Source organism: Pseudorca crassidens, chromosome 10 (assembly GCF_039906515.1).
Source record: "Pseudorca crassidens isolate mPseCra1 chromosome 10, mPseCra1.hap1, whole genome shotgun sequence".
NCBI classification, from domain to species: domain Eukaryota; kingdom Metazoa; phylum Chordata; class Mammalia; order Artiodactyla; family Delphinidae; genus Pseudorca; species Pseudorca crassidens.
In genome coordinates, this window is record NC_090305.1 from 22,420,612 (window position 1) to 22,443,926 (window position 23,315).

At 50.3% G+C, this 23,315-nt stretch overlaps 1 protein-coding gene across 2 annotated transcripts; it reads right to left on the reverse strand.

The window, feature by feature from the left end:
- Window positions 1-613: 613 nt before the first annotated feature.
- LOC137231754 (tripartite motif-containing protein 26) lies at window positions 614-23,306 on the reverse strand. Of its 2 annotated transcripts, XM_067752332.1 has the most exons (8): window positions 23,169-23,306; window positions 10,230-10,717; window positions 9,970-10,065; window positions 8,483-8,713; window positions 4,183-4,205; window positions 3,576-3,691; window positions 3,301-3,333; window positions 614-2,783 (listed from the first exon to the last, which is right to left on the reverse strand). In XM_067752332.1, exons 2-8 carry the CDS (start codon window positions 10,665-10,667, stop codon window positions 2,098-2,100), a joined length of 1,623 nt encoding a protein of 540 aa, XP_067608433.1. In that variant the 5' UTR covers window positions 10,668-10,717; window positions 23,169-23,306; the 3' UTR covers window positions 614-2,097. The 2 variants fall into 2 exon arrangements, with proteins under 2 accessions (XP_067608433.1, XP_067608434.1); XM_067752333.1 differs by lacking the exon at window positions 9,970-10,065.
- Between the last annotated feature and the right edge of the window lie 9 nt (window positions 23,307-23,315).

Here is a 23,315-nt window from a genome sequence, read left to right on the forward strand (position 1 = left end):
TTGCGGAGCACAGGCTCCGGACGCGCAGGCTCAGCGGCCATGGCTCACAGGCTCAGCCGCTCCGCGGCATGTGGAATCTTCCCGGACCGGGGCACGAACCCGTGTCCCCTGCATCGGCAGGTGGACTCTCAACCACTGCGCCACCAGGGAAGCCCTCAGATGGCAATTTTTAAAAAATCAAAAAACACAGACAAAAAATGGTGAGATGATTGAATGTTAGGAGGCAGAATTGAATCTCCGTAGGTTATACTTCCTTTGGGGTACTGCTTATTTTCCAGGGAAGGACTGTGGGTGTGCCATGCTGGACATCACCCTTCTTGCAGGAGCCCCATGCTCCCCAAGTGCTGGATCTCAGCACAGGGCCACCACTGCAGGAGGGGAAGAGCAAGGTGGAACCTTGGCGTTGGCTGATCTGTGTCCCATGAGGAGCTCTTCTTTGGGGACTTCTACAAATGACAGCATGTGTGCAAGCAGAGTTGCAGAGTTCTAAAGGACCCAGAAGGGGCACAGTAGAAAAGCCCTGGGCTACTGCTATCGACGGAACCTCTCTGTAGCCATAGACTGTGAAGGTCAGTAATATTTGAGTTACAATAAAATATATACGAATCCAGGCTGTTCATTCACCAAGTTTTTATTGAGCACCTACTCTGTGCCCAGCACTGCACTAGGTGCCATGGAGAATACAAGAGAAGTATAAGATACAGTGTCCGCCCTCAAGGAGCTTACAAAACTAGAGGCAGAAATCAGATGTACATGTGACTCAGGCAGCATGTGATATATACAAAGAGTACAACTACAGATAATGTAGTGGCTAAGAGACGCCCAAGATCCACAGCGGCTGGGAACAGTCTCTTAGAGCAGGGGAGGAGTTAAAACTGGCTAAGCTGGGGGGACTGGCAGAGTGCCTGGAATGGGCAAGGACAAAGGCTGCGAGGTAATCTAGCTGGAGCAGGAGCTTGTGCTCAACTGTGGGCACTAGCGGAGCCTGGACAGAGGCTGGGACTTGGGTTGGGCCCGTGGGCGATGAGGATACGCTTTGATCCCTCTCTTGATATGAAGACCTGATGGCTTGCTGGGGACCCCTGCTGCCCTCCTCTCCTCTCCCAGCACAGCCCTGTCTTGCCCTCCCCAGCCCCTCTCCTAGGAAAATGGAAGCTGGATGTTGAGTAGAGCCAGTGACACAAGTTTCATACATACCCTGCTGCAAAAACTGATCAGGGCTTCCAAGGCAGGGGAGTTTTTGCTTGGCTGGATATTTGCCCTGGTGCTTTCATATGAACTGACCAAGAGGAGGGTATCTGGGATTCTTTTAAAAACTCTCCTCGAGAGGACCAACCCAGAGATAATTCATTGATCACCAATCACAACTGTTACCCCAAAGCCACATCTATCTAGATCCTTCCCCTCAGACCACAGATGGCTTCAGGGAGTCCCACCTCCTGGCAATGGAAACCTCACATGCACAGCCCTGGTCTCAGAGAAGCATGGACTCCGCTCTGGACCTTGTGAAGAGATGCTTTCCACTCGCACTCCAGGCGGCTTAAACGGCCTGGGAAGCCTCAGTGGATTTTCATTCAGTTCATTTCCAACATTTTCATGTATGTTTAACTCTGCGTTGGGGTGGCAGTAGGCATGTTTAAAGTGCCAGGGGAGGTAGGCAGCAGAGTGGATTTGGGCAAAGGAGAAGCCATGGGATTGGAAGGCAGTAAAATGGCCTTGGGTGCAATAGTCAACTGGTCTCTCCCAAGAGCAGCTGGCATGGGATGCCACACAGGGCAAGAAGGTGCTGCCTCGCCTCTTACTCAACAAGGAGGGCAGAGCTGGGTCAAAGGCAGTGGGCAGGAGGGAGGGAGAAGCCCTGTGGACTTCAGGGTCAGAAGTCAGCACGGGAACCCCAGGGGGCGGGAGAGGAGCCCGAGAGCAGGATGGGTGGAACAGCACTGAGTGAGGCCCCAAGGCGGCCACAGCCACAAGGAGGGAGCGGCAGCGACACGGGGTCCCTCCCCTTGCCTGCTCCAGGTGCTCCAGCCAGGCCCCGCCCCTCCCATCACAGAGCCCAGGAATCCCAGAGCAGTGAAGCATCGGTGGGTGTGGGGCTCAGGGTCTCAGCAGGAGGCGTGTTCCTGGCCACTTGAGCCACAGGAAGGGGAGCAGGCGCCGGGTGAAGGTGGCAGTGAAGGTGTAGATGAGTTCTTGCGACTCCGCGTTGGTGAAAGTCACGGTGCCCCCTTCGTAATCCAGGGCGATGCCCACTCTCCGGGGCCGCAGTGCTGGGAAGAGCTCGGCCTCAGGGCTGGTGTTGGCCCAGATGCCCGCGGACGAGAGGCGCAGCGCCCACACGCCGTCCTCCGGCCGCAGGGAGAGGTCGCCCTTCCTCTTCACCGAGTCTCTGGCCACCCCCACCATGCAGCTTTCCAGAACTTCCTCCTCCTCCGCCGCCTCCTCTTCTTCCTCTTCATCCCCCAGCGATTCCTCGTCCTCATCCGTTTCCCAGTCATCATATCCGTCCCCGTAGCCGGCCTCCTCTTCCTCCTCCTCCTCTTCCCCCTCTTCCTCCTCGTCCCCCTCCTCTTCATCCTCGGACCAGCCCTCCCTCTCCACCTCCACCTCCCAGTACACCTTGCCCCAGGTGAAGCCCTTACTGCCCAGCACCCCCGGCTCACAGTCAAACTGCTGGGGATGCAAGTACGCTCTCTGGTACAGGCCGCTGTAGGTCACGCACTTCCAGTCCTCCGACAGCTGCAGGTACCCACTGGCCGACTGTGGGTCTAGGGTGACACTCACTGCGGGGACAAAGGAAGAAGTAGCGGTGTCGCCGGCGGACCAGGAGGGGACCCCCCAGTCCCACAGCAGGGCTGCCACACCGCACGATCCAAGGGGTGCGCTCCACACCTGTGGCAGCGTGAACAAGCCCCTCAGGGGTATGTGACCGCGGCCTGACTGCAGGGCCAGAGGCAGTACAGCAGCGGGGCCTGGGGCAGAGAGTTCGCTCCGAATACAGGAGCCACATGACAGGGCAGATGAGAAGGAACTCAGTCACAGGGAAAAGGACTGGCGGCAGGACCTCTGAGGACAGAATGACCAAACATGGGCAGGAAGGGTCAGAGGCTCCAGTGGAGGGCTCTACTGCAGACGAAGGGTAGCAGAAGAGTCAGAAAATGCAAGGTGGGGACTTCAGAAGTGCAGCTGGGAAACTCTCCCTGCTGTACAAGAGGACGGGCTACCTGGGGGCAGAAGGATTCTGTGGGGAGAGTATTCTTTATTTGAGACAAATCTAGGAACAATTCTTTGGATACTCACCTGTCTTATATTCTAAGTCTCTCAGCAGCTTCCCTGGGGAGAAAAAAAGGACAGCAATGACCCTCAAGCCCAGCAAACCTATGAACCTGTTTCTCACTTGGACAGTATTAATTTCGTGACAAGGCTCCATCCCTGAGATCCCAAGAAGGGAAAAACCACCAGGAGACCTCGGAGGAATGAGGTCAGAGAATCCGAAACGAAGGAGCCAGGTACCCTCTTCTCAAAGCGGCACCCCAGCTCCTGACTCCCACCTCAAGGCCCTCCCCAACCCCTACCTTGGAATTCTCTCAGGCCCCGCTGCAGAGACAGAAGTCTATCTGAGAATTCTCCTGTCCTTTTTTTAACCACACGAGCAATGGGTTTCCCAATCCAGAACTTCTTCCGTGGATACCTGAGAAGATGACAGACAAACCTGCTACTTAGCTCTTCCTACATTTCTCTCAATCCTCATGACAATTTATGAAGAGGGAGGGAAAGGTATGATTACCCCCAGGTAATGGAAAAACAGGGCCTCAGAGGTACTAAGTGAACTGCCCAAGGCTGAGCCAAGACTTACAACCACCAGCAGACTCAACATTCAGATCCCTTTTGTCTACCAACATGTGTTCTCACACCATCCTGTCCCGTCTCAGACAAGGATAGTGGACACCGGAGTGGGGATTATACAGAGAACTTGCTCCGGTGCAGAGCAAGTCTCCACCAGTTCTCAAGGACGTGTTCTTGCTTCCCAGGAGAGAAGGTTATCAGGATGAACCATGCGATGCGGGAACCTCTGGCCTCATATCACACAGCCATTAATTCAGATGGATCATGGTCAAGGAACAGGGGAGGGGACAAAGGCACAGGGGAATGAGGTGCACCATGGAAAGGAAACTCTTTTACCTGTTTAAGAAGTCTCTGGTGTCCTGGAAGGGAAGAAAGTACAAGAGTCAATGTGAATCAAAGAAGACTTCATTCACATGTACCAACACTATTAGAGACCGGGACACATCAGTGAACAAAACAAATGCGGTTCTTCCTTATGGAAATGACATTCTAGTGGCAGCAATGGATAAAACAAAAAGAAAACAAACAAAATAATCACAATGACAGAGCAAATGGAGGGGGCGGTAGAAGGGGATGACAGGCCAGCTTCTCTGAGAGGATGACACCTGTGCTGAGATTTGAAGAACTCAGTACTGGCCAGGTGAAGAATGGGAGGAAAGCAAGGTGGGAAAGGGCTTGGCAAAGGGGGCAGGGGCCACATCATGCAGGGCTGGACAAGTATATAGCAAGGAGTTCAAATTCTGTTCTATGTTCAGTAGAAAGCCACCAAAGTGTTTCAAGTAGGGGAGTGATGTATGTGATCTGCTTTTCAAGTGGCTGAGACTGCTAAGTGTCCTCCAGGATCTATTCTCCCCTTCTTCCTTTTAGTAATAGAACCTGTGGAGTAATAGCTGGGCAGAGGGCCACCCAACAGAAAACTACACTTCCCAGATCCCCTTGTAACCAGGTTTGGTCATGCGACTAAGCTCCAGCCAATGGGATGCAAAAGGAAGCAATGACTATAATTTTGGGGTCACATCCTTTAAAAAAAGAAATTCCATTTTACTTCCTCTTTTTCCTTGGCTCAGTTTTGGATACGATGGTGAGCCCAACTTTGACAAAACAGCTGAGGACAACGTCCCTTGAGGTTAGTGAAACAACCAGATGGAAGTAACCAGCTTTCTGGATGACCTCATGGACAGCTGCCCTGACAGCTCTAGACCCCTCATGTCTGAACTGTTTCTGGGAGGGAAATAACTTGTTTGATATAGTCGCTAGCCAAAATCCCAAGTGATCAATCACTTGGGCATCCTGTACAGAATGGATTAAGAGAGGCAACGCCAACATCAGGGGGCAGTCTGGAGGCCGTTTATGGACCTGGCAAGAGATAATGATGCCCTGACTAGGGCAGTACAGTGGAGCCAGGGAAGCAGCACATTCTAGGTATGTTTGAGACAGACTGGGCACACTGGTGAGAGATAATCAAGGACAGCCCACGGCTTGCACAGGAGGGAGGATGGTGCTATCTGAGTGATAGGAGGGGGTAGAATGGGGAGGAGGTTCTTGCGAGATACTGGTTATTTCCCTTTTATAAGTCTAAATCCTCCATAATACTCTATAGTAATTTTTGCCTTCCTTTTACTCATGCCACAAATTTTAAGTGCTTCTTATGTGTCAGACACCACTCTAGAAGCCTGAGATAGAGCAGGAAAAAAAAAGAGAGAGAGAGAGAGACACACACACACAAATCCCTAGCAGCGGGAAGCAGAGAGCAAAGAATCAACATAACAAATCTATTATATGATGCTATTAAGTGATAGGTGCTATAGGAAGACGACAGTAGTGTGGAGGGGGACCGGGTAAGGGTGGGGGCAGTGACCTCTTTGAGAGAGTGGGATTTTTGGGAAACAAATGGAATCGCCAAACTGTGGCTGCTGCGGACTGTTTCAGCAAGTCTCAAGAACTTGGGGTTTTGCTCGAGGGGAGGCCATCCAAGAGGTCAGAGCTACACCTCGCCCCCACCATGAAGCAACTGACCAGAGACTGGTTGTGAGTTGCTGGCAAATCCTTCTACTCTGTCCCTCAAAACTAGTAAGTCCAAGCCAGCTTCAGAGAACGGGGGGACAAATCTTGAGACAGTGTATGCCACAGCTCTGCTGGGATACGTGACATAAAAAGGCAAATAAATGGGCAGTAGGTGGGTGCGGTTAGGGAGCCAAGAGGGCATATTCTGTGACACAGGAGCTGCTAGAACAGAGACAGAATGAGGCCCATCTAAGGGCTGAAGGTTGTGAGTGGCCCAGAGAGGGTGGGACCCGGAGCACCAGTGCAGGAACCCTTCTCTCAAAGGACGCAGAATGGGAGACTGGGGAGTACCGAGGCAACCTGCAGCCCCACACACTGGGCCTTCCAGAGGGACGCAACCTGCCCAAGGCTCCTGGAGGGTCTCTCACCCCCCAGACTCCTGGGGCTGTGGTGAAAGAGGCAGTCAGAGCAGAGGCTGGGGCAGGAATCACAGCAATGCTGGGTATTAAGAACGCTAAGGTTCTTCATGGGTGTGGATGGCGATCGACAGTGGAACAGGCAGAGGTACGACCTGCCACCAGACCCTGCAAGGCCTGCCCAGGGCTGAACCAGGGGGGCTTCATAATTCCCTCCAGAGGGGCTCTCCTATCCCCTAGTTCCCTTTATTGTCTTCCTGATAGTCCCAGTCCAGAGATCTTCCCTTTTCTATCACCTTTGTCAAAAGGCCTCTGTTTCTTTTTTTTTTTTTTCCCGCACCACGTGTCTTGTGGGATTTTTAGGTCCCCAACCAGGGATCGAACCCGGGCCCTAGGCAGTGAGAGCGCCAAGTCCCAACCACTGGACCACCAGGGAATTCCCTGTTTTTATCTCTCGTCCTGTCGCTTCTCTCTCTCACGTGTATTTCTCTACCAGACTTTTAGATCAGGGCCCCTATCTTAGTAGGGCCTCATCTTTACTCTCCATTGACAATCAACTAATCTCTGGTAAAATACTAATGACAGTTCAGGAGTGAGCAGTCCAGTTCCCTTGCAGCAAAAGCAAACCCAAACAAAACACACAGACAAAACCCACCAGCACCAACATTTCCTTTACTGACTTTCAGCAGACACCCACCTTCTCTCCTTTCCCTCCTCCCACCTGGCCCCAGGGATGTCTTCAATTTGAGTGGTCTCAGAGGCACTGAAGGCTGGGCCTCTGCTGGCCCACAAAGCTCTTCTGGGCAGACCGTGGAGAGGCTCCCCTCCAGGCAGACACGGCTGGATCTCAGCCCCCCCAGTACCCCAGCTATGTCCCCGCTCTGTTCCACAGCAAGTACACATCCACGTGGTGGCAGCGGCTGTGGGGAAAGGAAGGATGCGTGCTCCTGGAGAGGGGGGAGGGGGTGGAGAGGCAGCAAGTGACCCAGTCAGAGTCTGAGAGAGAAATTCTAGGGAACTGAATGACTTCTGGAGGAAAGGAAGGAACCAGAGAGACATTCTGGACAAAGTGAGAGAAAAGAAGAGCAAGAGGCCAGAGGCCTGTGAGTCAGGACACCCGAGCTGGAGCTCTGACGTGATTCCTGACCTGCCCCACGGCCTGGGACAAACTCTTCCTCTCTCTGGTCGTCAGGGACTTCATCAGCAGGGGCTCGACCGGAAGAGTTCTAAGTCCCCGCCAGTCCCGAGGCATGAGTCGGAATCCTCAATGATAGAGAGGCAGGCAGAGGCTACCTGTGCCGGCCCGTGTACCCGGCGGACTCGCCATCTCTCCCCAGCATCCCATCTCTGACTCGCCCTGCCACTGGCCAGGGACAGCACTTCCCTAGAGAAGGTCCTGGGTGGTTCCGCTGCCGGCCAGCAGCCCCACCATGCAAGTGGAGGAGCTCATCACACAGGCCTTCTCCTGGCCTGCAAGGGCAGAAAGATCGAGCATGCTCCCTCCAAAGGCCGCTGAGCCCTGCTTAAGGCAGTGTGACTCCTCTGAGAGGCTTGGGGTGGAAGGAGCTGTGGTGTCATTTCAACGTGGCAGCCTTTTCTCCAATCCATGACCCTCCCTTTCTCGGGGCCAAAGCTGCCTCTTCCGGGAGGTGTTCCAGAGGCCCCCTGCCTGCTTTCCACCTTATTCTCTGAGGCTGATTCCACAGTCCCAGAGAAAACCTCTGCCTTCGAGAAGTCTCCCTTCCCCAGCTACCCATCTCCTCCAGACCCTCTGGGTTCTTGACAGAACCCACGCTCAGCCCTCCCTCAGTGACCCCTGATCCCACAGGCTTCTTCATCTCCAGAACCATAAACAGCTTCTCCTGGACCAGTGTCTGCCAATGACTTGTTAGAAGACAGGCTCGTGACGGTAGTGATAAGCATGGAGGACAGTAACAAAAATACTAATAACCTTCTCTTCCATTTCTACAACACTTTTCAAAATTTTAAACTCTTTCATGTAGAAAATTTATTTTGAAGTGACAACATGCCAGTTATTTTATGCTCATGCAATCATTGCAGTAAGTGGTGGGGATAAAGATTATCATCTCCATGCTTTAGATCAGAAAACTGAGGCCCCGAGAAGAAGTGACTCTCCAAAGGTCCTGTAAGTGAGTGGCAGGGCCAAGACCTGCTGTCCTGGTCTCCCGGCTCCCTGCCCCAGGGAGGTCTCTCACCTGCATGAGCTCTGCAGCCGGCTGCTGTGCCTTGCCCTCCAGCTCGGAGATGACCAGCGCCAGCCGGGCAAGCTCCCCGACGCCCCTGGTCTTGTACTTCTCCCTGCCCTCTGTGAGCTCCTGCTCCAGCTTCGCCAGCTGGTCCAGCAGGCGCTGTTCCCGCTCCCTCAGGAACTGGTGGCCCTGCTCAAACTCAGCCACGATGCACTGCCTCTGGTCCTGGAGCTTCTTCTGCAGGGGTGGGAAGGGGGAGAAGGGGGTGACACCTCCGCCCCGGGGTAGAAGATCCCTCCAGGATCTGGTGTAGGGGTGCACAGGCTGGCTCTTTGCCTCTCGTGCCCCTCGCTGACCCCATTCATGAATTCTACAGTGTTTGGGCTGGAAGGGGCTTTAGAGCTCTCCTGTGGCAACCTCCTTTCCTCAAAGAAGACACGGTAAGTCAGGTCAGTTCCCTCAGACACCATAGGATTGGAACCCCGACTGCCTGCCATTATCTGTTCTAGGTAAACCAGTATGTTCTGGGGCCCTTTGAGGAACATTATGAGCAAACACATTTTCCCCTCCTGGACACCAATTGCCGTGTGCTGCCTCTTCCAGGAAGTTTTCCTTGATTAATTTTATCCAAGCCTGACCAATCCTCTCTTCAGCATCCTCCCCATTATGTGTAAAATATCTGCGTGTATCCCATCCCTGCCATGTAGGACTATATCCTCTTCCCTCAGTGAAACTGTGGAACGTCTATGCTCAGGGACCATGTCCTTTCTTGCCCCCAAGTCTCCCTGCCAAGTCCAGGCTGGGATCTGGTCAGCATCCTCGCATGCTGAGCACCTGGAGGCACTCCTTGGATTGGGCCGTCTCCTGCTTCACTCTGTCCCTCTCCCAGGGCCTAACTGCTCACCACCGGGACTGGCCCCAGCATCCCTCCACCCTCCAATGCCCACTTCCCGAACAGACGTTCCCCCAGAAAACTGGAACCTCTTATCAGTTTTTTCCCTCTGATCCCATCTCTCATCAAGCACACAACGCGCTGCCTGTTTCCAAACTACTGGCAACCACAGGCGCAGGACTCGCTAGACACAGCGTCTTCAGAGCTGGTCGGGCCTTGCCGAGCCCACCCCTCTCACTTCTCGTCCTGGAGCCAGCTCCCTCCTTCCAAGCCCCCTGCTCCCCTCACTCTCAGGAACCACGTCTTTCTCCCTCTCTTTGAAAGGAAGAACGAAGCCAGGCCTTCCTCAGTTCCCTACACTCTGGCTCTGCTGAGCAGACACACCCTGCAGCTGCGGTGAGTCACAGAACGAGAAGGACCTTAGCTGACATCCAGGCAACCCAGTCACTTGTGAGACGAGGAAGCAGGCCAGAGCCATAGAGCTCAGACCGGCAGGGCCTGGGCTAAAGCCCAGGCTTCCCGGCCGTCAGTCCAGTCGGGGCTCCCTCTCCCAGGGAGCCAGCTGCCTGCCTCAGAGCTTTCCCTCAACAGCCTCACTTACCAGCACAGCCAGGATATCAGCTTCTCCCTTGGCCTGAAAGCCCTGAATTTTGTCTCTGTCTCTCCTTAGGATACTCAGGTGGTTCAGGATTTTTTCCTGTAGAAAGACAAGCAGTGGGGATGCTCTGGGCTGAGGCAGGAGGGTGGACTCGGGCTGAGTCCTCGGCCAGCGAGAAGCCTTCTGAGGGGTCTGCGCCAGGCCTCGCCTCCGGGTGGGTGCCAAGCAGAGCATCCCTCCCTGCGGGGGTGAGGAGGGCTTACCCTGTGGGGCTGGGCTGCCTTCTCCACGAGGACGGCTGAGTGGGGCCTGTGCTCCCGGGACTCCCGGCACATGACACACAGCAGCTTGCCATCGTCCTCGCAGTAGTAGTGCAGCTTCTCCTGGTGCCGCTCGCACAGCCTCGTGTCCTGCTGCTCCCGGGCCGCTTCCCCTGGCTGCCGGCCCTTGTCCACCTTCAGCCGCTCGATGTTCTCCACCAGGCTGGCCAGCTGCCACACTGGCCTGATATTCTCCTTCTTAAAAGGCTTCTTACACAGGGGGCAGACAGGGCGGCCCCCTGATGCGGGGCGGACGTCGGTGGTACAGCTGCGGCAGAAGACGTGGCCACAGTCAATGGTCACCGGGTCCCGCAGGTAATCGAGGCAGATGGAGCAGGTCACCTCCTCTTCCAGGCTCCGCAGTGGTGCCAACGCAGCCATGGTGTTCTGAGCTCAGAGGGGTCCCTGTTCACTGGTGGGGACTTCTCCTCCTTGGAGACCAGACATGGAGTCAAGAGCAGGCACAGCAGAGGGGCAGAAATGGCAGCCTTGCACAAAGCTGCCAGCCCCAGCGATCGATCAGTCAATCAATAGATACTTAGCAGCTCCTACGAGGCTCACACAGAATCAGAGCGGAAGGACCTTACCGATCCTCAAGTCCAACGCCCTCATTTTACAGATGAGGAAACTGAGGCCCAGAGAGGGTAGCTTGGTAGAAGGGAGAGCAGAGCTGCCACCAGCCCATGCCACGCTGTTGGGAAAGCACTCCTACCTCAAGACCCTTTCCTTCCATCTGTTGGGAAATTGCTCTAATATACCAATTATGATAGAACAAGGCACCAGATAACTACCTGCTGAAAAACTGTCATAACATACAAATCTACAATGTCTATTATGTGCACAGTGCTGCCTCACTTCTGCAGTGCATGGGCTGCACAACTGTTCATGGGGGGCCCTGACAGAGTCAAGAGACTCCTTTGTCTTCCCTGTAGATCTCAGGTGCCAAGGACTAAGCACACTAAAGTTCTTTACCAAGACTCAAGAAGCGTCAAGAGTCTGAGTTCTGGTGTTCTCCTTTATAGATGTTTCCTTGGGCTGTGCTGAAGTTTTGGCTTGGTTCACTTCCCCCAGAAAGCAGGTCTCTACCCAGACTCAGCCTGCCGGCAGAGCACGGCCTGACCACACCGGACTCGTTCTCAGCTGTGCCCCCCTGTGCAGCTGGCCTGGCTGCTCTACTGCTAACAAGGGCGACTGAGACCAACGTGGGAGGAAGCCTCAGGTGGCTTGCGACCGTGATGTGCTGATGAGGGCTTGGCCGTAAGAGGGAGCACAGAAGCTGAGCACAGAGAGGACTTTTGTCCTGTTTACCTCTGCAGCCCTGGCCCACTTCCTGTCTGAGGTTAGGAGCCTTAGCACACTTAACCCAACAGCTTCCTCCTGCCCCTGACACTGTGTGACAAGATAGAACTCATTTAAGTACTCTGAGCCTCAGTTTATCCATCCGTAAAATGGGGAGAGTGATACTTACCTTCAAGGGTTTCTAAGTGGGTTGAGTAAAAGAATTATGTTGAAGATACTAAGCATAAGTGCGGTATAGAGGGGGAATCTAGGAGAGAACCCAGAACCCACGGTCCCCAAATCCAGTGAGTGTTCAAAGCACAAGTAGAGCAAGAGTGGAAATTTAAAGTGAGGATGAACCGCCATAATGACACACGAGCTCCAGAGTTAAAGCAAACGAGAGACTCGTGGGGCAAACTGGGGAACCTGCTCTGCCGCAGACCCACAGAAGGACCCACGGGAGGCAATAAGCAGTCGCTGGGAAGACAGTCAGCAGACAGGGCACGCAGGTAACTGCGAGGCTGGAATGAAGCCCTTGGAACCGCAGGCAAATCAATCCGATTACTGGCTATGTACGTGAAAGTCCATTACAGCAGAGTTCAGTGGCCTTCAAGGTCTTTCACTGTAGTGACATGAATGAGCTAGAAATAAAGCCCCAAAGAGAAAACGACACAGGAATACAAAGTCTACTTCTTGAGGATCTAATGCAGCAATATATAAAAAGTGCTTTATAAAGTGAAAGTACTGTTCAAATGTAAGGGATTATCTTTCTGCTGACAATGAACTCCAACTGGAAGCTCCAATGGATTTAGAGATGTGTGACTTTAAGAGTGTGGAAAAGACCTGTACCTACAAAGCTCAAATGAAAGAATCAAGGAATTTAACGGGTAAATGAAGGTAATAAAGTTTTTAGAATGTTAATAAGGGTAGTAAAAATCCTAGGAATTGCCTGGTCAACTCCCTGGTTTGTCTGTTGCGGAAGTGAGCCTGACCCAGCCACTTGGAGGTGTAACACAGGAAAGGGTCCTGGTGCTGGTGATTCCTATGGGTGCTGGAGCCCTTCATCAACTCGCTTTGCTGAGGGGCTTGGAAGTTCAAAGGCTAAGGTTATTTGTTTCTTTTATTGTTGTAGGGGGATGGCATGTGTTTATCTTTGGGGCTGGGAATTTAATTCTGTTGCAAATGACCAGATGAATAAAAGGACTAGGAAGAGCTCAGCTACAGCTCCCCATCCACACAAAACCTGATGCAATCAGGCGCCCTCATCACTTGGAGCAGGAGTTCTTAACCCAGGCTCCATGCTGGACTTCCACAGATCTTTAAACCCCCAACACTGTATGAAAATGGTCACTAATGTACTAGATGAAAAGCCTGTCCAGGGATTACAGAAGAATGCTGGTAAGTAAGTGTAGGAGGGATGATAGAACTAGAAAAACACCATCTTGCAAGCTCCACTGTATAAGACAAGGATCATCATCAGATACTAAAACCAGGAGGTACTAGGGGACAGGACAGTCCCATGGTGCTAAGTACCGCCCAGTGGGTTACTCCCTAATGTACCTTGATAAGGGAGAGATCTGGTGATGGCCTTAGTCAGTGACCAAATCCAGCATCGCTAATAGAGGGACAGGTGTTTCTGGCATATGGTTCCCAATGTGGCACCATATGAATTGCACAATGTCACCTTTGAAGTAGTCGTGCCAAAAATGTTTGAGGTGGGACTTCCCCGGTGGCGCAGTGGTTAAGAATCTGCCTGCCAGTGCAGGGGACACAGGTTCGATCCCTGGTCCGGGAAGATCCCACATGCCGCGGAGCAACTAAGCCCATGCGCCACAACTACTGAGCCCGTGCGCCACAACTACTGAAGCCTGTGCACCCCAGAGCCTGCGCACTGCAACTACTGAGCCCACGTGCCACAACTACTGATGCCTAGAGCCCGTGCTCTGCAACGAGAAGCCACCACAATGAGAAGCCCGCGCACTGCAACGAACAGTAGCCCCTGCTCACCGCAACTAGAGAAAGCCCATGTGTAGCAACGAAGACCCAACGCAGCCAAAAATAAAAAATAAAAAAAAGTTTGATGTGAATGAATCCAATCACCTCTTTCAACCTACCTTCCAGTTTATAGAAAATATGAGGGTTAGAAGAATGAGTTAAAGCCCATCATCAGGAGACAGATAAATCCAGAATAGGAGACATTCCACAAGACAACTGGCCTGGACTTTTAAAAAGTCAGTCATAAAAAATAAAACAGGATTGTTCTTGAGTTAAAAACACTAAAGAGAAATAACAATCAAACGCAAATACTTTGATTGGATCCTGGTTTTTTAAAAAAAGCTATTAAAAACAGTTTGGGGACAATTAGAGGAAATTAGACAAAAGACTAGGTATTGCATCATATTAAGAAATTATTATTGATTTTTTAATAGCATTTATTGAAGTTATGTATGTATGTACATATTTTCAGGCAACACATGCTGCAGTATTTAGGACTGTATGACTACAACTTACTTTTAAATGGTTCAACAAAACAAAATAAAAAGTCAGAAAATCTCTAATAGAGAGATGATCGTGCCCAACACTTGTAGAAGCTCAATACATAGGTGCTGAACAAATGAACGGATTCAGAGGAAGGAAGGCAATGTTAATTGCATATGCATTTGTTTGAGAGTCTGCTGAAACTAACAAATGAAACACAGTACAGTTCTATGTTCAATCCCATTGCTTGGTTATATAGGCTCCATCCTGAATATATAACAAATATTGAAGATGGCTTACTCTGGCATTGCTGACTACGTATAAGACTCGAGGTGTAAATCTGTGGGTTGAAACCAGGTTCAAGTCAGGGCTCTAACCCAATAGCCCAGCGACTAACAACTTCTTGGTGACAGCATTTCTGTAGGACCCACCTTACCGGCCATTTACACATCTTATGTTATTTAATGCTCAGGATACTTTTCTGAGGAAACTGAGGCTCAGGGAGGGAAGCAACTTGCCCAAGAGCACGTGGCTAGGAAGCAGTGTCTGGTGCCGATGCCTCAGCCCAATCCATTACACTCTCTTCTCTGCCCAGGCAAACTGTAAAACAGGGCCTAATACCAGCTCCTTTGTCAGGAAGCTCGCATGAGGTCATCTCAATGGAAGGGCTTTGTGAACTGGAGAGTGCTGACAAAAGTAAAGGGGCATGTATTACTGCTGACGCTGAGCGAAAGCACCCTTGCCTTAGATTCGACAGGCAGCAGGGCTCCTGTATGAGACGCGGGCGGACCTGGGCTCACACCGCACAGCCAACCCTTTCGAGCCGACGCAAGACTGACTCTCTCCAAAACCCCTCCCCAACTTACCCCGCTCCCCTGTGATTCTGCTTTTCTATCATTTGTGCCTTTAGCACATTCTGATGATCTCGACAGGTTTTCACAATAAGGGGTAAAACTACCATACTCCTCTCCATTCCTGGCTCTCGGGTGGACAGAAACCATAGAAAGCCAGAGCCAGAAAGTCTTCACAACGACATGGTCCACCCTACGTCCTTTACCCAAATGAGAATTCTGAAACCTGAGCAAGTCGTTTCATGGATTACCTTCTACCAGAAGCCACTCACCCCCGCTCTGGGGTGGACAGGTCTTCTGTCCTTTCAATAAACCAGAAGCTGGTTTCAATTCCACAGAACCAGGCAGAACTGGAGACACTCCAGACCTTTTTGAGTCCCCCTTGCCCCACCAACCACCTGTCCCCTACAGCCCTCCGCATCTCCTAAATACCTACTCTGCATATGTCCACAGACTGGCTGAGGTGACACCACGTAATTTCCGGCACACATTTCAGGATGTAGATGCCATGCACAAGTGTTGGCTGCAAGAACCACTGTGAGTTGTAAAAACTAGCTGAGGTTTCTCTTTTCATGGTTAGAATTCTGGTAGATAGACTTTATCAAGTTATGAAAAGAAACTTCTATTCCTACTATTTAGAGAATTCTATATATATATTATACATACGTGTATATATATATATATATATATATAACTTGATACATGATTTTTTCTTCTTTATATAGTCACGTGTTTTTCTTTAATTCATTAATGTGATGAATTGTGTTAAAATATTTTCTTATAAGTCATCTTTATTTAGGAATAAACCCTACTTGATTATGATGTATTATGTGTAATTTTAATAAACAGTTTGATTCAGGTTAAAAAAAAAAAAAAAAAACTAGCTGAGGGAAGCATCGCCGCGAATGCCCACAGTAGGTACTTACACTCCTCACCCATCCCAGAGGGAGAGGATCTAACTCGAGACCCCTGTTTCTTAACAGTTGCCAACTTCTACTCTAGCAGGTTCTAAACCTTCCCTCAACTTCCCATGGCTTTTGATGCCCCACACCTTCGTCCCTCCTTCCTGCTGCCTTGGGCTCCTACATGCCACAGCAAGGGACCCTAGAAGACACCGAATCCCAGATGTGGACTCCAAGGCCCAGGAAGGTGAATGAAGGGGGCTGGATTTGCACCCTGGTCTCCAGGCTGCTTCTCAAGTCCACGCATGGGGCTCCAAACAAGAGCCCCTTCTTCCTTGTGATCCTAAAGTGCTTAGCGTAGGGCTCTGTGCCCTGTGGGAAGGCATTTAAGGGCTCTTGGGGCTCCAGATTAAGCCTCATTTCTTAATCTGAAATAACCAAATTCTCTTAGAAGTAAACTTCTGTGAGACACCTCAAACAAAGCAGGAAAGGACAAAATTCAGGGCAAAAAGCAAGTGATCTGGATCTGGACACTAGAAGGAGTGGCCATGCCCCTGTTGCCGACACCTGGACTCCCAATATCTTTACAGGCCTGGCTGTGGGCTGGGCACCAGGCAATCTCAGGGGATGCCAGTTTGGTGGGCGGTGCATTGCTGAGGTCACACGTGGGTTACTTTTCCCCCACAGGTCAAGCATCACTGGTGCTCTGAGGCACAGTGCAGGCCATGCACACCCCCAGGGCCAGGCCAAGATGACATGCTCTGAACAGTGGAAATCCCCACAGGGCCCAGGGTGGGGCATGGAAGCAGCAGCCACTGGGAGTTGGATGGGACAAGGCTTTGAAGTGCTGCTGAGGCTTTTAAGTAGGAGGGTGTCAAAATTCATTCAACAGGTAATAGGTATTTACTAAGCGCCAGGCACTGAGGATACAACAGAGAACAAAAATGGGAAAGTTCCTGCCCTCCCAGAGCTTACATCTAGTTACATAACTGAGTGATCCTTTGGAAGTTGCAATCAGAGCTAACTGTGGGGATTATACAATCCTCAAGGCTTTCCCGATTTACTTAAACCTCCTCTCTTCATTGCCTAGTGTTCCAGGCACCGCAGCCTTCCTTTCGTCCCTCAAACATACCCTGCCACGTGTTAAAACACAGGTTCGCTCATGTAACCACCCTGGTTAGTTCCCAGGCTCCAGGGATAAAGTGAAAACTCCTTCCCACGCTCTGTGAGGCCGCTGATAATCTAGGCCCAGGCCTTGTCTCCAGGCTCATTTCCTGCCATTGCCCACTTCAAACTCGACCCCACAGACAAACCAAACCCCTCTCTAAGCCTCCAAAAGTGCCATGCTCTTTCCTGCCTGAACCCTTTGAAAATGGTCTTCCCTCTGAATAGAACACCATTCCTTTCCTTCTTAGTAGACTCCTTTTCCAGCTTGAAGTCTCAGCTGAAAGCCACCTCCTCTTTCCTGACCTGTCACACTGAGGCCACATGCTCTCTCCCTTATACAGCCCCCCAGCACTCCACACTGCACTGGATACTTCTATGCAATCGTCGAGTCCCTACTTATTATTATAATTACTTATTTAACACCAGCTTTTCCCGCTGCATTGGACAGAGACTGTGTCCGCCTTATCCCCAGAATCTAGCACAATGCCTGACAGAGGAAACATGAAAAACTGGCTGAGGAAGTGAATAAAGCACAGGCACAGAGCGTCTGATGCCCACAAAATGCTTCCTAAGTATCTGCTGAACGAGTGCAAGAAATCTCAGCCACTTGTCCTTGCCCTCCAGCAAGATGAGAAAGCACTAGACAGAAGTGATTTCTTCAGATTCCCTGCAGAACAGTGGGCTGCAATCACCAGCACACCCCCAGTCATGGTATCCAAGGTTTGGCTCCAGGAACGTACAGAAACCAGGAGAGAAGAAAAAGCTGTGTCCCGGGAAATGGTTGTGATTATAATGGTGATAATCGCTCCTTCCCTCTTCTTTCATTTTACACTGGGTATGCATCCATGAACAAAACAGTTTATTTATCCTGGTTTTGAGCATTTCAAATGAATGGAATCATACTGCATGGGGGGGGAGGGGCAGGCGGGGGGGAGACTATCTACGTCAAGTCTGTGAGGTTCACTCACACGATTATGAGCCGATTTTGTTCATTTTCATTGCTTTATGACTGTATAATTTTACTTCTAATGTAGCCAATTTTGTTTTTCGGCCACGCCATGCGGCTTGCAGGATCTTAGTTCCCCAACCAGGGATCGAACTCCGGCCCTCGGCAGTGGAAGTGCTGAGTCCTCACCACTGGACTGCCAGGGAACTCCCTGATGTAGTCTACTTCTTATGGCCCCTGAGTTGTTTCCAGTTTGGGACAATTACAAACACTGCTCTGTGAACATTTCTGCTCACGTGCCCTCGTACACCCAGGCAAGCAGGATGCATCCCCAACTTACCTAGATCAGGCCAAACTGTTTCCAAAGCGGTTGTACCATCGCGTGTCCCCACTAGCAGGCTCCGAGCGCCCATGCTGCTCCAGCCTCACCAATACCTGATATTTTCATCTTTTATATTTCTGCCAAGGTGACTATAGGTAATAATACTGAATTGCATATTTGAAAGTAGCTAGGAGAGTAGATCTTAAAAGCTCTTAACACAAGAAGAAAAAACTTTGTAACTATACATGGTGACAGATGTTAACAGGACTATTGTGATCATTTTGCAATATATACAAATATCAAATCATTATGTTGTACACCTGAAACTAATGTAATGTTATATGTCGATTATACCTCAATTTAAAAAAAAACAATTAAATACGCAATAGATTATTCACACTCTAAAAAAAAAAAAATTGCCAATCTGGTGAACGGGAAATAGAATCCCATTATGTGTATGTATGTTTAATGCTTTAAACAAATAATAAAAAGAAACAGCATGAAGAAAGGCCCAGTAACAGGCCAGGGAATCAGCCCTAAAGCAGCAGATCAGATTGTCCCTTGATCCAACTAGTAAGTGCTGTAAATGTTTATCTTTTGCAGGAAGGGGTCCACCAGCTTCCATTCTTCCTTCCTCTGCTAACTTTACCCAGTTCCTTTCTGGGGATCACGTGCTTGGGGCAGAGCTCTCCTCCCAGCTCAAAGGTGGAACAAGAGAAAGAGTCGTAAGCCCCCCTGGCCACAGTGCTTGCTTCAGGGTTGAGAACATGACTCAATTGCAGCCAGTCACAAGGAGACCTAGTTGAGTCACGGGGGAAAAAAGATTCTTGAGAACTTTTTCTCTAGAACTTGCAAGAAGTGAGGTCCAACAGTTTGGAGCTGCTAGAGCAGCTAGCCAGAGGGTTAGCCTGTTTGAGAATGAAGCCAACCCAGGGATGAAGTGAAAGAAATCAGGTCCTGATGGCATCCGGTGAAACCGGTATCGAGCTGTGCCTGAAGCTAGCCTAACCTTGAACTTTTCTGTCACTGGGGGCAATAAATGCCCTTTCTGCCCAGCCAGCTTGGACTTGTCTATCATCTGCCCTCCCCCATCCCCACCCCAAATTCCTGCCAGATACAGCAGAGGAAGTTATTGATGGTTACTGGGCTGAAATACACAAAGAGCTCATGCAGAAAAATCAGCCTCTTCATCTAGACAAAGCATTGTCAAAGGTAGATACTAAGTGGCAATTCTGTTCTCTCTGGGCCCCACAGGTAGAATACAACCTGCCAGGACATAACAGATCTCCAACCTGCTCCACTGTGAGTGAGGAGCAGGCAGATCTTCTTCCACCCCAGCTGTCATTCTAACCAACGCCTAAAGTGAAGAGTCCTGGGTTAGGATGAAAACCCAGATTACCACCCAGCCTCAGCTACTCTGCTGTGCAGCCCAGGGCTAGATTCTTGACCTTTCTGGGTCTCAATATCACCGTGAAGTAATAGGGGTAGGAGGTAACATCCAGGCAATTCACAGGACAAACTGAAATAAAGGTTTGGCAAGCATACCAGAATATTTACTGCGCAACATAAAGTCACTGCTGTGACCAAGAGCCACCAAAGCAGAATAGACATAGATGGTATCTTTGGATCAGGTATCCCAGTTTTATTGTTTTGTTTGTTTGTTTTGACAATCGGTTATCCGGCAGGAAAAAACCAGTTTATCAAATTTAGTTTCTTCAAGATCATAAATGGAGTCAGTGAACTCAAAATCTATGGGTTAGTGAGATGGAGACAGTCTAACCATTCATTCCCCAGGGGAAGGAGGGCCCTAAACCACCAGCTAGGAAGTTACTACTTTAATCAAATTTGAGACACCCATGTCATTACATGTTTGCATCTCTGCAATGTGATAAATGGCATGCCATGATTTAACTGGCAAGATATTTTTTCTGTGTGGAAATAAAATAATTGATGACATCTTAGATGTGGTGAAATGTAGCATATCTCGTACAAAGTGCTGCTGGGGTCCTCTAACACATGGAACTCATCCCGTCACCCTCCTGCTTCGAAGCTCCTGAGGTCCAAGCTGCACAGCAGGGCACACAGGCCCCCTATAATCTGCCCCCCACTTACCCATCCAGCCTTGAATCCTAACGCTAGAGACACTGAACTGGAAAGACAGCCCCTTCTTCACCGCCCCCTCTCCCCACCCCTTGCTCTTGTACATGAGCTTCTCAGTCCCAGCTCAACCTTGAAACCTGAATCAGATATGCCCCCTTATCTGTGAGGTCCTTCCTGTGCCCATCCCACCTCTGAGCTGAATGAATTCCCTCCCTCGGGAAGCTCCTGCAGATACTACATTTCTATTATAGCACTATCATACCACTTCCTAATTGATATTTTTACCCATCTTTCTTCCAACCAGGATGTGAACCCAAGGGTCACGTCAAACCTATCTTTTCGTATCTCCAGTATCGGGCACAAAGTCTGTAAATGTTTGTGAGGCTAAATGTTATCCCATGATTCCAGAGCCCCATATCTTCTTCATTCTCCCCCTCACCACACTCCCCTTCCCACTTTGCAATCTCGCTTCAGCAGGAGGCTCCAGGGGCTCCCCTCAGATTAGACATTCTTGGCCACAAACATTACCCAGATCTCCTCCCTCTGCACATATAGTTTGGGGGGAAAGGTCACTGCATTTTACCAAGTTGGCAAGTTTTAATTCATCCTGGATGCCAGCTAAATTAAACCTTTGTTTTCCAAAACCAATTTCTTCCCATTCTCCATGTCGTTTCCTATTCTGATCCTGGGGGGTATAAGTCTGAAGTCACCCCAAGAAGCCTCAATTCCAACTACGGGCTCTCCTCTGCAGCTCGCAGTGTCTTCTGCAGTGGTCACCCCAGTCTGAGCCCAGCCTATCACTCCCTTTGGGGGAAGTGACATCTAAGAAGTCACCTACTGCCCCTGGGCCTCAGTTTCCTTACTGCTTTACAAGGTAAGAATAACGTCTTGTCAAGTTCGCCAGGCTGTTTTGAATTTTAATTGAGGTCACGTAAGTGAAAGTGTTTTCAACAGCAAAAAACTCTATAAAAAGACATGCTAGAAAAGAGCACAGGAGCCAACTTTAAAAGAACTCGCAATGGCTAAAGTTGTAACAAAACAAAGTAGTACTGAATTATAACCCTAAGTATAAAATAAATATCCATGAGTCCATACTGATACAAATAAATGATTGAATAACTGATTAAATAAGGCAAAAGAGACAAATCTCCCACACAGAAGAATTCCAGATAATATATGTATGGAGTTGCCCTTAAGGAGGCAGGAGATAATCCCATTCCTTAGGTCAGGGCTGCACACAGTTTGACTACTTTCCAAAGAGTACAGTATGGAAGGGGGTGGGGGTGGGGCTCGGGGCGGGGAGGGGAGGAAGAGTAACTTTACAGTGGAGAAGCCTGACTTCTCAGCCAGGTAATCAAGATCAGCATCAAGTTATAAAGCATGTCCCCTTGATGTGAAGTGATGAAAACGGCAATCTACCTCTGTGGTTTTCCTCCCAATAACCCATAAGCCCAGATTCAGGAGAAAAACAACAGACAAATTCCAATAGAGGGGCATCCTATAATACACATGGGGGGGTATTCCTCAAAACTCTCAAGATCATCAAAAACAAAGTCTGAGGGGCTTCCCTGGTGGCGCAGTGGTTGAGAGTCCGCCTGCTGATGCAGGCGACACGGGTTTGTGCCCCGGTCCAGGAAGATCCCACATGCCGCGGAGCGGCTGGGCCCGTGAGCCATGGTCGCTGGGCCTGCGCGTCCGGAGCCTGTGCTCCACAACGGGAGAGGCCACAGCAGTGAGAGGCCCGCGTACTACAAAAAAAACAAAACAGAACAAAACAAAAAACAAAGTCTGACAAACTGCCACAGCCACGGGGAGCATAATGAGAGCTAACTGGAATATGGTAACCTGGGTGGGATAATGAAACAGAAAAAGTACTTAGGTAAAAACTAAGGAAATCTGAATACATTATGGATGCAGGCCAATAATAATGTATCGATACAAGTTCATTAATTGTTAACAAATGTTCCATATTAATGTAAGGTGTTAATAAATGAATGGGGACAAGGTTTGGGGTACATGGAACTCTGCACTAGCTTCACGATTTTTCTATAAATCTAAAACTGTTCTAAAAAAAGTCTTTTTTCAAAAATACGGAATTGCAGTTTGAGGACTATACAAAATAAAGTCTATTTTTTAAAAAAGCTGATTCTTTTAAGCTTGGGGGGTGAGTAACTCTAGGGATTGATTTTTAGCCCAGGCACGGTCCCTGACACTGATATTTGTTGCATGCACGAACGAATATCATTCTCTGGAAGTGCACACAAAGCGGCGTGGTGTCAAAATCTGGAATGTACTGGGAATTTGAGTGTTTGCCTCTCATAAGCTCCACAAAGGCAAATTTACACACTTTTCTAAGGCCATACAGGGTGAAAAGCAGCAGGGAAAATGCTGATGTGCTAATGGGCTGGAGGAGGAAGTGAATGCACAGCTCCAAGTATACGTGGCTAAACCGGTTTATTCTGACCAATTAAAAAACAAAAAACAACAACAAAACACCATGGCTCTGGTCCTGGAGCCTGACTGGCACTCTACGCGGCTCCAATCGACGAGACCGTCATCTGGGCCCCGCTTACTTCTGGCTCTGGAGACAAGAATGGATGGGTGCCTGAGCTGGACATGGGAAAGCGAGGAAGACCCAAGAGGAGGGAGCGAATGGTGGCCCAAGCAAGCAGGAGGATTAGGCCGGGAGGGAGGACGCCGCGAACTTCACCCTTCTCCCAAGCCGGCCCGGCGGCCCGGCCTCGTTCCGCTCGTGCGGCCGCGTTCGGTTGCCCGGACCCCAGGGCGCGTGTGTGACTGCTGCTTTGCTGCATTTCTCACCGGGCGCCCCCTACTCACCGGTCCCCAGCTCCGAGCCGCGAATCCCGGGCTGGTGTCGCTTCTTTCCCGCGGCGGTCAGTTCCGGGTCGCTCTCCTCCGCCAGCACCCAGCGCGACGGCGCGTCCCCGCCCGGTAATCTCCGGGTTCTTTGGAGCCCTCCACCGA

Bases quoted from the DNA above. Each gene is read 5' to 3' on its own strand.
- LOC137231754 (XM_067752332.1), bottom strand. From the start codon at position 10,667: ATGGCTGCGTTGGCACCACTGCGGAGCCTGGAAGAGGAGGTGACCTGC. The intron at 8,714-9,969 runs GTAAGTGAGGCT...CCACCCCTGCAG, and splicing joins CTGATATCCTGGCTGTGCTG to AAGAAGCTCCAGGACCAGAG. The intron at 4,206-8,482 runs GTGAGAGACCTC...CTTCCCTTCCAG, and splicing joins CGGCTGCAGAGCTCATGCAG to GACACCAGAGACTTCTTAAA.